Source organism: Acanthaster planci, linkage group LG18, assembly GCF_054643075.1.
Source record: "Acanthaster planci isolate LZ-2023a linkage group LG18, COTS_SCS, whole genome shotgun sequence".
NCBI lineage: Eukaryota > Metazoa > Echinodermata > Asteroidea > Valvatida > Acanthasteridae > Acanthaster > Acanthaster planci.
The window spans coordinates 3256511-3273441 of record NC_141794.1 but is presented as its reverse complement, the minus strand read 5'-3'; the positions used below and the strand labels follow the sequence as shown (position 1 = coordinate 3273441).

The 16931-nt window shown below is 44.7% G+C and overlaps 1 protein-coding gene across 3 annotated transcripts; it reads right to left on the bottom strand.

Moving 5' to 3' along the window:
- Positions 1 to 219: 219 nt before the first annotated feature.
- On the bottom strand, positions 220 to 15899 carry LOC110980459 (uncharacterized). 3 transcript variants are annotated; one of them, XM_087148646.1, is made up of 9 exons: positions 15771 to 15899; positions 10266 to 14956; positions 6644 to 6742; positions 5812 to 6083; positions 4823 to 4904; positions 4226 to 4336; positions 3644 to 3706; positions 2892 to 2988; positions 220 to 2611 (listed from the first exon to the last, which is right to left on the bottom strand). In XM_087148646.1, exons 2-9 carry the CDS (start codon positions 10384 to 10386, stop codon positions 1480 to 1482), a joined length of 1977 nt encoding a protein of 658 aa, XP_087004772.1. In that variant the 5' UTR covers positions 10387 to 14956; positions 15771 to 15899; the 3' UTR covers positions 220 to 1479. The 3 variants fall into 3 exon arrangements, with proteins under 3 accessions (XP_087004772.1, XP_022092849.2, XP_087004771.1); XM_022237157.2 differs by having other exon boundaries at positions 10266 to 14910; XM_087148645.1 differs by lacking the exon at positions 15771 to 15899 and adding an exon at positions 15697 to 15767 and having other exon boundaries at positions 10266 to 14910.
- Between the last annotated feature and the right edge of the window lie 1032 nt (positions 15900 to 16931).

Genomic DNA, 16931 nt, shown 5'->3' with positions numbered 1-16931 from the left:
TAAGAAGTGCTATTCTTAGACAAAGTGGGTGTTCAGATAGAAACAACCACCTTGAAGATTTTTTAGACGTAGAGCAGCAACTAAGCAAAAAGTTATAGTACCTTTAGTATTTTCCGGTGTATATTTGCAACAGAATGTTTGGTGTTGACCTTAACCTGTCCAAACAATTGCTGAATTTAGAGTTAAACCTGTTTTCTCAGTGGAAACATAAAAAAAAACTTAGACGATATCACCCAGATAGGCTTTAGTAGGCCTATTTGTTTATCAATTTATCCACAATTTCGAGTATATAATCTCAGTGTAATACACCATTACATGACTGCTGATCGTAATTTACAATAGACAAACTGCTTCAACGGAATAGTGCCACTCCCTTGCAAAAGTTGCGAATCTCTTTTTTTTGTGATATGCTGACCAGTTAGCTAAACATGGGATGTGGTTTCAAATAGTGAACTAAAACTAAATACGGTAAGTTTGCATTCCTCTATGATTATTAGTTTCACAAGCGGAAATTCTGTGCCACATTCGTGTTGCTGTGAGAGAAATCCTCGCTTTTTTCACCATCGATCCACAGCCAGGCAAATAGTCGACAACTGGGTCCCGGAACACACATTGTACACAGTGACCCGCCCAAAACGAAAGGCTTCTGAAATCTTAGCGATTGCTTGCCATTTGTCTAATTTGTGAAGTTGAGGTTGGCACTACTTGGCAAGGGGAGCTGGTAAAACTGGTATAGTCCTAAAAGACTTCAGCCACAGGCCCGAAACAGCCGGAGGCGTGTACATGCCAATCTGGTAGGATACAATTTAAACCCACTGGGGACTCAACTAAAGAAATACGGAGTAAAGAGGGGGCATGGCCTACCATGTTTTCCCGTATTCCTGGATTGAAACTAATCTTGATCTCCCACTGCTTAAACTACCATGTGAGGAAATCTCGAGGTTTTCAGCCCTTCGTAGTTTTCTGGCAGGCATTGTAATCTGGTAGAAGTAAGAACGTAAATTTTTTTCCTACTCTGTGATATCTACTCGATGCCAATTTATTTCTGTTGGCCGTGCGGTCAGGTCACTGAACTTTTTCCTTTCACGTTTGCGTTGCCCAGTACACCAGCACCACTAAATTTATAGATTTTAAAATCGCGTTTGGTGCCTTGTAAAGTTTATTTGAAAAATATAAATTATGAATAAATAATTACAGAGAACATTTTAATCTTCATTTTCCGCGCTGCATGGTGTCGTTATGAAAGATCCATTATTCCTCCTGAATTCTCCCGTGAACATTAGCTGGGTGAGCCAGACATCTCCTTGACCAATAATTATTTGAAGAATAAAAATCAAGTAATTAATTAGTTACACACAACAACGACTTAATTGAATCACCGTTTATACACATATTTTTCAAACCCAGTTCGTAAGACTTGCCTTAGAAAATTTTGATGTGGAAATACAGTTCAAGGTTTCCCTTGACAATGAGTCTGCCTTACAGACGCGAAGACTCCTCGTCGAAGTCGGCCATCTTGTTTGGCTTTGAGGGCGGTATGTTAATCGGTGCGCTGACAGACAGAGGGCGTAGAGAGATCGCGGTTGTGCCGTTTGGAATGATTTCCTCTTCTGCGTCCTCGAACCGGCTAATATCTCTCTCACTTTCACGTTCATCGTCCGAGTCCTCGCTTGTAGCGTATCTTCCGACGGGTGGCTCTAGCGTGAAGTACTGGGAGTTCCCCGTGGGCTTTTCCGCGATGTTCTCATTAATCGTGCGTGGTCTGTCGTAGGTGACCTTTGGCTTTTCCAGGGTGTTCTCGTAGTCTGTTTGGAGGCCCTCTCCAGCTGATGACTCCTGGTTCTGCTGGAGCAAGGTCGGTGCGCTGTCGACCTTAACCACCGGCCGGGATCTCCGCACAGGTTCATCGTACAGCGGCCTCGTTGGCGGTGCAGGAGCGCGACCCTTGGGGCGCTGTGCCTGGCCATACTTCCACCCGTTGCGCCTGGGGCTCTGCGTGACCGACTTCCTCTTGACGTAATCGTAGTGGGAGGCCGACTTGCTCCGATCTCTGGGTTCATCCAGTTGCAGCAAGCCGTTCTTGCGGTTTCCTACCTCCTCGTACTGCACAGAGGAGGGCCTGTACTTCTTGACGGCGGCCAAATTTTGCACACCCTTACTGCGAGTTTGCAGTCGCTTTCCCTTGGGAAGCCCCGGTGGGCCCGGGGCGGGCCGCTTGCCGAAGGTCAGCGGCTGGTACTTACTGGCCTCATCGATGGACTCGTAAACGTTCACCGGCGGTCTGCAGGGCAGGCTCTTAGTCCTCGGATGAGGACGCTGTTGATCGTCATCGCTGTCGTCCTCTTCGTCCGCCTGGACAGCCGGGCTTCGTGCCGTGGAGGACGATCCGTGGCTTACGGTCGCCCGACGTGGGTCCGGCTGCAGCAGTATGTCTGAGTCTTGCAGTTGCTGAAGATATTTCGAGCTGGTGGGCTCGCCTAGGCTGTTGCTGCAAGGCTGGTCAGGTTCGTCTGATGCCACCAAGTCCATCTCGAGCAACATGCTGTCGTGCGGCTCGTCTGAGGTTGGTTTCGACCGCAGAGGGACAATGCTAGTACTTCGGTTCATCCGCCTGTGCAAACAATATTTTCCATCCAATGACAAATTTGGAAGTGAATCGTCGTCTATAGGTGTCGTGTTCGTTGCTGATTGAAAATTAAGTACATTTAATGAATGATATCTGCACATGGTAAAGATAGATAATATCATTCTCAGAAAATCATCATGGGAGTGGGTTAATTCTTAGAAGTGTCATTTGAGGTGGATTTCGCATTGCAAAATGCACACTTGAGCCGTGTAGGAATGTCTCTGCTTTACTGAGCAACGACATAAATGTGTACTTCGGTACCCACCTCTGTTTTCTCCAAATAAAACAGTGGATGCCAACGGTGATGAAGCAGACAGATACAGACAAAATGGCCAAGATCTGGGCAAGCAGCAGCGTTGTCTCTGTCCAAGACATAAAGGAATGATGTCAGTGTCTTGGCCAGCAGGCTGGTCATATGGGACAGAAATGGAAATTGATACATGTGCACGTCATAAGCCACTGTCTCACGTTTCCCACTCATTCGTAGACCGTCAGAAAACGTACGGGAAAAAAACGGTTGTTTCATTTCGGGGTGGGGGTGGCGACGTAAAAAGCAAGTTACTGAAAGTGCATCTTGGACAACAAATCATACGTTTTAAAGTTAGTGCACAACTTGTTTTGAGTCGACACACCTCATACGACCAGCGTTTATCTCCGGTTTCAGTGGCCCAAAACAGCTGAGAATGGTAATATTTCCCTTGATTAGATGCCAGTTCATAGCACGTAACGCCACCAAGTGTCATTTCTCATGCGCACCGCTGGGTGACCGGCGGCAAGTATGGACCAAGTGCCTGCGAGGAGACAGTGCCCAGCCAACAGCTAGCATTCCAAACAGAAGGTCATGCAACATCCTGATCGCTGAACATTTTACACGGACTCAGTGACTTCAAAACGCACTGTCTCTGTCTCAAAGTACTGTGCACAATGTTCGAGGAAAAAGGTTTAAAGTACAGTTAACATCCATCAACACAAAGCCACTTCTGTCTTCCATCTTCTGCTAGATCTCGCGCCACTCACCATTATCAAGGAGTCCAAAGGTGTTTTCTGGGAAGACATCAGATGGGTATGAAGCCGTTTCGTCTGGATTCGTTTGGGTAAAATTAAAATTGTAACAAGAACAGTTTGAACAAACTGTGTGGAATAATCACCTCTTGTTTATAAGAAAGAGTGGTTTCAGTTTGTGATTAGTAGTTTGACTTTTTATCATTTTACATGTAGGATTTCTTCATGAAACACTGTAACTCATCGGTTTTTACCTCGCTTTCGAGTGATATGGGCCCAAGGTAATACTTTTTGATATGAATCTTAGGCTAACATATGCGTTTCCATTGAGCTGATTGGACAAGAAGCAAAATCTAATATGTTTCAAGTTTTAGATCACAGCAGATAATAATTATGAAATACAATGACCTCCAGGAACTGTTTTTTTGCACACTTCTGCCTGGACTTAATCGGACGCGTGGCTTAAACACGTTAAGTGTTTCCTGTGTAATTGGACGCTGTGACTTAAGCAACGTGTGCGATGGGCACGATCAGTTTGGACAGCCGGCGACCTTTCAGAGCGCAGGAGCTGGCGTTATTTGAGTTTGACAAACCTACCTGTCGATCGAAACGCTGACTCGTCACCATCAGTAGGCATGTCGGTTGAGATCCAATCCTCCAAGAAGCAGTTGGAGGGATGCTCGAGCGGAATTGTAGGGCTTGGTGGTACTATAAAAATGACACCAGATTTTATATACACTTCTTCTTTTTTCAAAATGTCAATAATGTGGATGCCGGTCTCTCCTGGCAGATGAAAAAGTGTTCAGCCTTAGGTCCTCTCCTCTATACTAACGCCTACACTTTTAGAGCGTTTATGTTTGGAGGTGGCTGATTCAAGTTGGAATTGTTAAGTGTGAAAGAAAATGATTTTGGAGGCTTCAATATGAATGTGTACTTGAGTGCAAGCACGTGTAGAAATGACGTAATGCTGATTAGATGCAAGACAATTTTGAGGAAGAGGTTGACTTTCAAGTGGAAGGGTGGTCTACTCGAGCCCAACATTGTTTTGACGCCACAATTGTATACAAAGTGGTTGGCTCCCATTGCCTTTGATCCACCTGCATTCGATTTCGCCTGTACTCTCTTATTATTGGCTTCATTCTGCCAAAGGTCCACGACTTTTATTTAAACAAGTACGACCGACACCCAGTGTACCTTGTTTTTTGCCGTCTTTGACCATCACGTTGTCCACTCCTATGACTTGACCGCTTTCTTCAAGGTTGGCCTCGAGGATTAACTGTGTGACAAGGAGGGAACGACAAACAGTCATTTCGTAAATCTGCATCAAAGATCTTTCTTCTCCTCGTTATTATGTGGAGGTTAGTGGACAGACACCGTCCGAAAAGCGAGGCTGCTCACAGAGCTTTACGTCCACTTAACCATCTTCCCGCCTGGTTGCACGGTTAAATGCAATTCAAATTCTGGAGACTCTTGAGGGCGCTTCTGTGCGTTACTACACTACTACCACTTATTTTTAGTTTTGAGGTTGGTCGCACCTGTCGTAGGGCGCACCCCTGGTAAAAACGCGTGACTGAGTTTGGTTTCTTTTATCCTCATCAACACCATCCCAAGTACCCCAAAATTTATACCCGGTATCAGTTTCGCTAATTATCGTCACTTGTCAAACTCGTTTCAATGTGCGCAAATAACAGTTGTGCAGGGTTTTCGAATACTTCTTCCACGCTCACGTACGTTGTCATAGGTTTAGGTGAGCATGCGCAATATGTGATAATAAGATGATCTCGGGTTATTCGAGGTGCCTCCGAGGTCATACGTCGATTGTTTAGCAAAAATGTTGGAAAGAAAAAGATATCACATTTCTTGCCTTTCACCGAACTTACTTGACCCGAGCCGATTTGTCACTATACAATTAACAGGTCTTTGATTTGTTTACAATGGTGTTAAGTTTTCTTCGCAAGGTTCCTCCATGGTTTGACTAAGCCAGAATGTTACGTTATGGGATACTTCCCCAAGTAACCGCCTCGGCGGGTAAGTTAGGTGGGCCACGCCCGAGTAAGCGCAAGTAGTCACGTGGGTGTCAAATCGAAAGCAGTCGCGCTTTCACGAGTAAGCGCGAGGGAAGTAATATTGAACGCACTGATACCGAGTGTGACGTGGTGAAGGGACAAAAAAAAGTCACTTACGGCGAATGTAGAACGCAACGGTTTAACCCTGACCTCGGCAGTCACCCAGTCTCCATTGCTTGGATCACTTGCCTCTGACGACCACGCTTGAAATGCGGAACAAGTCTGGCAGAAGACCTTAAGAACGGGACGCTGTTGTAAACTGGTTGCGTCTCTCACGTTGAGGGCGTAGTTGAAGGACACCGTGGTGGTGCCGAAGGTGGAGACGGCGCCTTCCAGGACCGTTGTATTGTGCGAGCACCTGGAAGAGCATGTGGCAATCGCCCGATTCCCTATACAAAAAAAGCGAATGAAAACACTTACTCGTGGATCCGGTTTTCACCCTGTAGGTCACACTAGGCAACACAGACAAAGAGTCTTATTTGCTCTGCACTTGGAGTCGACACTTGCGCGATTCTGTGTAAACTCGGGCAAGTTCGAGACATGGCCATTATTTTTCAGCCACTGGTCGATTACGCTTGGTACGTTGGTGTATTTTGTGCACGTTACCAGGGAACGAATAGGCCCCCTATAGAACAGCTGCAGTGTTCGTCGCTCGACTCTGACCCGAGTTTTGTTCCTGAGTCCTGTCGGTCTTGCCCCTCCGACATCCAGTGCTCTTATGGATGCACGTAGGGTTTGTGCTGTTGTTTTAACTTTCCTGTCAAAGTTCTCATCGTGAACAGAGCATGCACAGACTTGTCGACTCGATCATGTCCAGTTTGCAGCAGACCTGTCCTTAGCTGCCAAAATATCGATATCCTGTTTGGTGTGTTTTGTCGAAGGGAAGTTTGCTGTTCTGATCAGTATAGCGGCTTCACAGTTGTTGTTTACAACAGGTTCTTTCACTCACCTTCATTTGTTTGTTCGATGGACCAACCCGAGCCGCCGCATTGAAAATCAGGAAGTCCTGCTCTGCCGATGCCATCAAAAGTTTCTAAACGGGTCGAGGCTGAAAAATTGCAAAATCATTGCTCAAAGCTCAGTTTTTGTGCAGAATTTCCATGTTGTGTACTCCCTGACTTTCGCCAGGGCTGGCTTCCCTTGATAAGTTTGGCTGTGCTCAATTCCTCTGAAGTCATTATGCTTAGGATCTGTATTGTGAGTTTTCCCCAGTATATTTGGGTAGGACAGGTTTTTTCACTTTTCAGTGCTAATTCGTTGTCTATGTTTTAAGGACAAAACTGTAAAATCATTTGCCGCACATAATGAACCTCATCCGCTTCAAGGTAAAGCTTGTCTGTCCTGCACAAAACCCGAAGCCTTTTTGTGCTTGGAAGTCCAGCACGGATTGAGTTCAACAATTGTACGTTGCCTGTTCCCAGACGTCTCGGCATATCTCCCCCAAAATGGCAGAACTGACAAGACAAGGTGACAAAGATTATTAACGGAGCTTTCAGACGATGTTTTCCTAATCGGAGGAAGTGCTTAATCGTTGGCATTTTCAAGTAATAGTGTAGTTATGAGTCACTTAGCGTGAACAAGGGCTGAGCATGTGCTCAAATGATTAAGTAGAGATGATATTGAATTCAGTAACAAAAAAAATTAAATCAGAAGCCATCTGAATCGATCCCGGATGCGTTGGATTTAAATGTTGCGTGTTATTTATTGGCTGTAAGCAACTTCAGCAAACAGTGCCTAAAACCTTTCACCTGACCAGTTCAAAAGAAAATTTGTTTACTTCGTGTCGCTGTGTTTATTGCGGTCGTTGACCTAAATGGCAACTCGGGGTTTTGTTTTGCTTGTTTGGAGTCCTTTGGAGGGGAAGGCCGTTGCTTTACTGGCCGAATTCTAACCACTCCGGCGCACACACCACAACCAAGCACCCAAACATGACCGGGCTTGCCTGCTGCCGTTTGCACGTCTGGTCATGTTTGGTTATGTCGATTTGGTCTCCCACTCGAATTTTTGTCGATTCTCAACAGTCTCTAGTAAAAAAAATAGAGCTTGAAAATATCCTTCTGATAAACAACCCAGCCAGGGGTTTTTGCGACACAAATAAAATCGCAAGGTTCTGGTACAAACAGGAGGTCCAGTCATCGGAGCCAATGTCTCTCAGGTCATCAGTATCCACACCAACAGACTGGGGAGTCAAAGGTTAGGGCTGCATTGCAGCTGAGCCAGTTGCGTCACTTCAGTCAGATTTATGGACGAAACTGACAGCACAATAGCGTCTGCAAGTTTGGCTGTCAACTCGTGTTAGTAAAATGATCCACGACGGCATTTCCCAGAATTCATTGCCTTCAGGGACCCTTAAGCAATTATAACCTGCATACCCTGTTTAAGGTTGATTCTGTATACACTCAGATGGTATGTCCCTGAGCAAGGCATGTGACCATCATTGTTAAGGTAGAGAGCTATGGGTTCGGTACCATGAGAACTCCAGGGGGACGAGGCTATTTGGCTTTTAAGGCAGTGAATGTGCCGTACAGAGTTTTAATATTAGATGCCAGTGGGATAAGAGTGGCCTGCTACAAATATCGGAACTCGAAGACACTTCCGTCGGCAGCGAAAGAAAAGCTGGGCTGGAAAGGTTTGGGGCTGGGCACCAGGGCTAAATTTGAAATGCCAGGAAATTTCCTTTAGTGTCCGTCACAACCTTTGTATTTGCTTTGATTCCGCCAGCAAACAAATAGATAACAATGAGGACTTTTCATTACCAATTTTTGTTTACACAAAATAGCTCTGTGCAACTCATCGGATCTGATTTGTGGTGATTGCAGCTTGACCCAACTACGTAATGCGTTGCTTTAGCAGGCAAAAAAGCCTACTGTCTTGACTCAGTCACATCATTAAACTCATCTTTCACTATCTTTGTCGTTACGAAAACGTATATGCAGGCTTACGCAAAGGAATGCTTTCATTCACTCGTTTGTCGTTGTCATTCAGAAATACACTGATCAAGCTATTCGACATCAATTCCTCAAGTGCGCACAAAGGCATATTTTTGCATTCGATCTTTTTCCTGCTGCTGTTGTTTTGGTTTGATGCGAGTTCCTTTGGCTTTTTGTGTTGGTTTTATGAGAGCTACTTCTTTCCTTCAGTCGACAACCTGGAGTTAACATTCAAGTTAATTGGTTTTGTGTTTGTCAACCCGCTTTCCTGAAATACACAAGTGGTGAACCTGCTACAAGGATATGGGTTTCCGTTGTTAATAATAAAACAGCGTGCCGTCAGCGCTTGTCCCTATGTTGTGTATAAGGGAAAATAAGTAAAGGGGCACATGTAGTGCATTAGTTCCTTGTATACCATTTCTACACACACAGTAAATTCTTACCTTCAAGCGTATTTGAAGTTGTTGTTTTTTCTACCCGAGCAAAGAAAATTTGTCTATATTGTCATAAGCATGTGGCCCAACGATTTTCCGATGCCCTTTTGGGAATTCTAGTTCTTAATAAACGACTTCCTGCACTGAAGGCTGGGACAAATCTATCTGCCAGAACATTTTAAAATATCGAAGTACGAATTGCCATCATGGTGTTAAGATTTCTTGGATGCTTTAACTTTACACAGTTTAAATGGCGGTCCTGCAAAAATCGCTGTTTTTTCATATTATGTTTCGTGTGTTTAGAAGTAGCATTGTTCTTTGTATCTTTGAACAACACAACGGCTCCGGCTTCAAGCAACTGAGCGAATTTGATGTCACGAAACATTTAGATCTGAAACAATGAACTTGAGTTCAAGTGTGGTCAACTTGATGCATTCGACGTCATAATTTCGCGTTGCACTTCCACGCCACGTATAAGAACCAGCCCTCACATTCACCCCAGAGACATAGGACACCGTTGTGCCTTCTGGGGTTATTTTTCAACGATCTCCTCTCTGGGTGAATGGAATGAAGCTTTTGTTTTTGTATTGTCTATGAATTGTTTCTTTCCTTGATTGCATTGTCACAGTACAACCCAATTGGACGAGTACAGGACACCATGTGAATGATTGCCAAACGGACGATACGTCGCACAGTTATGGGAGACAGCATCGGCAAGTTATAGCGAATCGAATCTGTTTTAAGATCAAATGACAGAAACTGAAATCACTGGAAGTCGGGCATGGACGTGTCACCAGCTGATTGGATCTTGACATAGACAATTGGCATCAATATTCAGTATTCGTCTTGTAGTTGTTTCTGTCGTTAATTCAGTACCACTGATTGCACGAGGGGCTATCCACTACGTGTACAATGAATAAAGACAGTTATCTACAAACTTCCTTTGTCCATCGTTGGACATAAAAACAACATTAAAAGGCCCTTTTAGGTATTTGCCACCCTGCTCTGAAGGGTCAGACACCAGCAAACACACTGGCACACTCATGACATTGAACTATCCTTTGGAACTAGGCCTATAAGTATCTGCCATTATTTTTTTTTTCACTGAAATATTCCTATAGCTGCGGAAACAAACGCCGGTGACACGATGCTAGCGTGTTTGTTGTGCATCATCATGTGAAACAAAGACTTTTATAGACACACTTACCAGCTGCAGCAAAAGTTATCCGACTGGCCCAACATACAAGCAGAGATACAAAGAGTTGGAGTGAACGTCTCTCTGTACTATGGCGCATCACTAAAGGCGACGATGTCGTCCTTAAATCCATCCCTAAAAGGTGCTTTCCCCCGACAACCTATCGCGGGTAGTTTCCACGTCGACTTGAAGTGGTCTCCGCCTGACGTCGGCACTCGACGTGTCATGGAAGCTTCCGTGTTATCACTGCGCATGCCCACGTGCGCCTAACCGCCATGTTTATTTTTTTTCTTCTTCTTTCGCACCATATGCTGATTGTATCTCCTTTCCGCTATGCTAAACCAACACGGGATGTGGCGAGGTCAGCGAAGTTTGAACACCGGACTCTCTACACGCTGTACGTGCTCATTATGAAGACCTGCACTATTGAATCATCTCACCTTCATGCTAAATAAATGCCACAAACTGAACACTATGTGTACACCCATGCTAGGAAATCTGTCATTACGGTTACAAATATTGACGTAGGTGGATGATAAACTTTAATGGGCTACCCCCGAGTACCTATTTTCCACACAATGCCTTCAACTTTCCTACGTCGACTGATAGTGATCCCACTCATTAGGCTAATAATAGTTGGCGATATAAACAGCATCATATGCCGAGATGGACGTCAGCGTATAACCGCAGCAGTTTCCTCGGTCGTTGAGGCTCAAGATCACAGGATAATCACTCACTTGGTCCTGAAAACCACTCCATACCAGATGGGCAAGAATAGCGAACGACTTCTCGCGGAGAACGCCAACTGACATATCGCCTACTTGTAAATTCCACTGAACCAACTCCATGCGCCATGGGATCAGGAGTGTATTAAACAGGACGTTACAACAGCCAAAGTGCAGACTTTGTCATGTAGCGTCATTAGTTATAAGGACGAGAACGTACAATTCAAATGCGGGCATTGTGGGTGTCATTGCCAAGTGATTTTAGGCGTGGAGCCTGGAATTAGAGAGTAAAAGAGGGTGTGAATTCAAAGAAAATCAGTGTTGGTCTGGAGACTGAATACGTGCGTTAGTAACGGAGACATCGGTATACGTAATCTGAGAGGAAGATAACAGCTTGTCTGTATACTGTCCAGCCCCTCGAAGTAGTTTCGTGGTTTTTACTGGGAAATGATGCACATCAAGTAGATTTGAAACCAAGACGTTGAGTCCACATGCCAGATTCCATCAAGGTCCCTTTCTCGAGAACACGGAAATCGGGCGTGTTTCGTCCTCGATAACCGTGTATATAAATCTATCACATATTGCTTTTGTCTAAAGGGAACGGTCATTGTAAAAACAGCAACGTCTTGCACAATAGGGCTTTCTCTTGGGACATCCTCCGTACGCAGCTTCCAAACGTCGTTTAGGAATGAAGCTCCAGTCCGCTCTTGCTCAAGGAAGTAACTGTCTGTTCGCACCACTGCTGAGGAAGAGATGCTTTGAGTTGGGCATATCTTGTGATTTCTTGCTCTTTGAAGCAACACTTTCCTGGCATATCCTTGTTTAATCCTTATTCTAATTTCCACATTATTAAAACAAACATAGGTCTATGTTTACAGCGTACCTTTCGTGACAAAGAAAAATCCAGTGAAAGTTTTTTTTATGTTTGAGGATGCAATTACGAAACTTGACAACTTATTATAAGATAACTATGTCACCATTATAGCTTGCACGTCAGACTTCTGAATGATTACGCATTTGCGTTAATGCTCCTTGTTAACCTCCCCTGGGACACGCTGAATAAATTACCCCGTGACGTAAGACTGGGCGGTCAGTTGTGACAGCACTGTTTCCTTGTTGACATTGGCCGGTGAGACCATAATTTTCGTGCTCTCGACTGACAACCTCGTCTCCATGGGGTGGTGCAGTGCGCCCCCACAGCTACCCACACTCACCTCGGATTTAAATCATTTGCATACGTTGAAAAAAACAAACAAACCAAACCTTAGATACGTCTGGGAATGAGAAACAGTCTGGTACCTGACCGTAATTTAAATTTGAGTTCGTAAAAGCAAGTGGGTTCTGGAATTAACAGAGTCCACGCTTCGCTGCGGTGTTTTGTGATTGCATCGGGGAGGGCGATTTTGTTTTAAAAGGAAAAACATAAAATCACATCCAACCAAAAACCAGTATCACATTTTTAAATAATTACATCAAAATGAAATCGATAGTCAATGCACATGGGCAACCTGAATACCAAACAGGCACATTTAACTATGCAAATAGTTTAATTTAACTATTAACTGTAAAGGTTTAACAATGGTTAATTAAAGCCACATGCCACATTTATGGCACCCAATTTGTTAGAGAAATGTAAATGAAAGTGATATTAAAGCAAGCTACTTTGAGGTCAACATAAGTTCATTTACGCTAGTCTTTCAGCACTGGAGTTTCTGTTTGTTGGAGCCACATGTGAGGGGAAAAATCCATCTGAAACTGATGGCTCTGCGGTGGATGTATCGGCAAATTTGGGTCCAAATATAGCTCCTCTGTACCCACAAGAAGAATATTTGTCTCCCGCTGCCATTTATAGACGACTGAGTCATTGTCAAGAAATACAAGGGTCTTGACAGCATTCGTCTAGATTTGAAGCAGTGATAGGCTCGCAAACGCGCTGTATGCACGTAGACAAATCGACATTTTGTCCAGGGTACGCTCAAATGACGCGTGTCCTTTCCTAAAGACGTAAGGACAACTTCACCTTTAATTTCCATTTAAGGTGGGAAGGAAAGAGATACATCTTTGCACCCCTTACACAGGGGCTACAAGTGGTTCCGACCATACACCTTTAAGAGAAAAATATACCCGGCACCGGCTCTCTGAAGTAAATTTAAACCCAAGGAACTGTTTTTGCGGTTGGCAGCATGGGCACTTACTCTCGCCCCTCCTTCTTTCTTGAGGGATTTGCCAAGTTAGACCAAGGGTAAAATTCTTCAACGTACCGTACTATCCGATATAATATTATATACCAATTGAAAGAGCACCTCTGAGGAAAACACGTTTTCTCTGACTTTCTCCGTTCAAATAAATATGGATGCATCCAAATCGAATACAGTGTCATCTGCTCCGAAACCGAGGGGAAGGAATGGCTACGTGCATTGTTTGGCATGCACAGGGTTTATCCACAACGAACACAGCGCGAGGGTTTCCCTCATTTTCTCTGTTTTCTCGGAATGACGCAATCTGCATTCAGAATTTGCATCTTGGCATGAACAGAAACAAAGCCCTTTTTAGCTTGCTATAGTTGAGCTTTGAAGACAAATGACGTGTTTGCCTTATAGAGATGCTCTTTAAAGGTAACAAAAACATGGTAATAAAGAAGTCATTTGATTTCATATCTTTATAATTCCGGGAATACTGATCATGGATTTTACTATACAAAATACTTGTTTCGAGACTGTCCAACTAAAGCGTTCGATGCTTGTGACCACCATCCATTGCTTTGACACTTCTTGGAAATGTTGAACTGCATGTTTTATAGTAATGTGTAATTTGTAAGCTGAGAATCCTAAATTCTTGGGAACATTTTGCTGCCAGACCGTGAACAAAGTACTTGCAAAGGCCTTGGATAACAATTAGTCAGGCACGGATCCGGGGGTGGGGGTGAATGTCGAACCCCTCCTCCCTCGCTCAGACAAAAAAGGGGGGAAAATGGGGGGGTACTAAAGTAAATTTAAAAACAAGATAGCAACCCGCAGATTCGTCTTATGTGTAGGCCCATACCAAAATCTGCTTCCGTGGGCAGAGTTTCTTGTAGCTTGGGTCAATACTTTAGCGCTGTTCTCCTCGGGGACTCAGCTTTGAACTGAGAGGAGACGGTAAAGGAAATTTGAGATTTAAAAGTGGAAGGAAAAACCTGTTGAGATCAGTCACGCTCGTAGTCCGCACGGAGCTCCCACTTCCGCGCCGGTTGGAAACCAGCCACCTCAACCTCCACTAAGCCTCGAGCATGTTTGACTTGTGATTCGCATTTTTATTCCATCATGCTTTTAGTTATAGGCATAGGCCTCTATCGAATTTGTCTAGAGGGTGAAATTCCCAAATCCAGAGCCCAAGTGTGATTGCGAAGCGTTGGGGGCGGTGCTTTGTGGACCCAAAATTTGCCCCGAATTCCAGTGCAAAGGCTGCAGTCTCTCAGTCGTCTTTTTCTCCAGGAATAGTTCTTTTAATGGAGGTGAAGAATTGGTTGGGGAAAGTTCTGCGTTAACCCCCTCCCTGCTCAAATGGACACAACAGGTCGGAGTTAATACCTTACCAAAAGCTTAAATAGCTCATGTGCCAATGTCAGTCTGGCCCGGCCGACGAGGAAATGGATCTGTTTGTCTTTATTCATTATTCGTAGTGACAGAACATGATCGGCAATTGTTAATTGGAGGCGTTCCTCTCCGGTTTAAGTTGCAACATCCGGTAGCCGCCCGCTCTCTGCCTCTTCATTTGCTGAAGTTGCAGCGTTACCAGTTCCCCTCGCTGGTTTCCGATCGACACGCGAGTCGCCAACCTGCCGCGCCGGGGTCCTCAGGGCCCAGATGAGGATGCAGAGGCCGATGATCAGCACGCAGAAGGAAACGCTGGTGGCCACGGACACAGCGATGATCCACTGAGTTGTGAACATGCTAGGGTCAGCAAGAGGTGTCCCGATAATTTGTTAAACCTATTCAACTGGAAAGCAAACTGCTGGCATAAAAGTAGGTTCCAAAAGGGTCCTTTCCTATTTCCCTTTCATGCGCTATTGCCTTGGTTAAGGCGCCCCACAATAAAGGTTGGTGCTACAGCGGACACGACCGCGACATTGGGACATCAGATCAGATCCTCGTGCTGATAGTTCACATAATTGAACTCGTTTCAACTCAAGCGAGTTTAGCTACAAATGTTTCGTGACGTCAAATTCACTTCACCTTCCGGTTAGCCTCATGAGGAACCCGGTCTAGGCCTACATTTTGATAGTCGATTGCCGGCGCTAGTGCTAACGACCGTCTGGCGTTCATCACATGGTATCGTCGAACGCCTCCACCAAGGCCAATGATCCGGTAAAATCGGATGACAGAAAAGTCCAAGTTGTTGCATCAACTGTCTCGAAAACAAAAGGCAACTTCGGTTTTGACACTGTAAATGCATGTCTCACTTCTCAGTGCCTTTCTCGTGTCTTTTCCTTCCCAGGTTTAAAATAATCTCTTTATACGGCCCGTCTTTGAGGCGAAAATGGGAAAATTGAATAAAAGAGATACAAAATCTCAGTATTTTCCAATTCAATTCGTCATCCGTCACTGAAAAATCTAGTCGCTATCATTCAAAATTACAGAGCTATGCTGAACAGTATTGCTATTGAAAAGCGAAAGTACGTTGGAGCTGTGATTAAAATTGGAAGGTTGAGACGTGGAGATAGAGAAATGAGGTCTTACCTTTGCCATGATCATTGTCCATGTTTGGAGGTATGCAAGATAGAATGGTTTGATAAAAAAAATGAATAACTTACCTGCCTTTTACCAAGAGATGTCTCTGTTGTGAATTAGTGAATGTGAACCGTTGACCCAGCAACCCTGCATTGCGTGGCGCTATACTATTATCTTTGCTGCACAGCGCGGTATGATTCTATGCTGTTCCATTCTTGACAACGCTAGACGCATACGCGCGTACGTGCATACGCGTGCATTATGCGTCAACGAGACGTTTCAGTATCCCAACAGCGCACGCCCCAAAATGGAGTGCTGACCAAAGATTGTATAGCGCCGCTGCACGGCGCTATACAATCTTTGGTGCTGACGCGGCTGTCTGCGCACTGTATCAGAAGAAAAATATCCGTGGTGCTGTCATTGATCTCTACTATAATGAAGATCAACTTACTGTCACCGCACCCATACGCCGACTTGCGAGCGTGCTTTGTTCTCAAATGACGTTGCCTTTATGAAATACTGAGCCGGAGAACCGTGTTGTTTGCAATGGCAGACTAAGAGACACTTGGCGACAAACATTCCGGTCCTCAGTACCAGTTCTGTGCATGCGCGGGATGTTCAGAGCAATGCCGCAAAAATACATAAAAAGGCACAGACCGCCAGATCACATTCAAAACCGCATGAACATTTCGTGATTAACGCGGTGCCTGATTAAAATCAAAACTACGGGCAATTCACCCATAGGGAATGTACGCACAGTTGAGGAATTCCAGCCTTTAAATGCTATGAAGCCATGCATTTTTTCGATTGTAAAATGTACCTCTAGTTTACGTAAATTCCAAAAAATGCCGTTGCAACAATTGAAGAGAAGATATAGCAGTACCGAAGAGCAAAAAAAAAAAGGAAAAAAAAGGGAACGTATTTGGAAGCTCATGTAAACAAATGCCGGCAATGTAAGTGCGTTGCGCGTAATGCGCGTTGAACGCCATGCCTGTCGCCGTTTCGCCCATTGTTTGCCCGTACTTTTCAGAATCACGGCTAGACGCGCGAGAGTGGTGGTCTATGCGTTTATATTTCTGTGTTGAAAAGAGACTAATATGTCTGCTGCCAACAGCGTCATAAAGTCTGTCACTGCTGCAAGTTCGCTATTTCAAAAGCGCGTAGCTGTTCCCGGATAGCCTCGTACTGGGCAAGCGCTGTTGGAAGACCAAACTGACTCAGGCCGTGTCCGAAACGGGCTTCCA

Excerpts from the sequence above, each read along its gene's own strand:
- LOC110980459 (XM_087148646.1), bottom strand. The coding sequence starts at position 10,386 with ATGGATTTAAGGACGACATCGTCGCCTTTAGTGATGCGCCATAGTACA. Across the intron at positions 6,743-10,265 it reads GATAACTTTTGCTGCAGCTG|CCTCGACCCGTTTAGAAACT; the intron begins GTAAGTGTGTCT and ends GCAATTTTTCAG. Across the intron at positions 3,707-4,225 it reads GTCAGCGTTTCGATCGACAG|ACGAAACGGCTTCATACCCA; the intron begins GTAGGTTTGTCA and ends AAACGAATCCAG.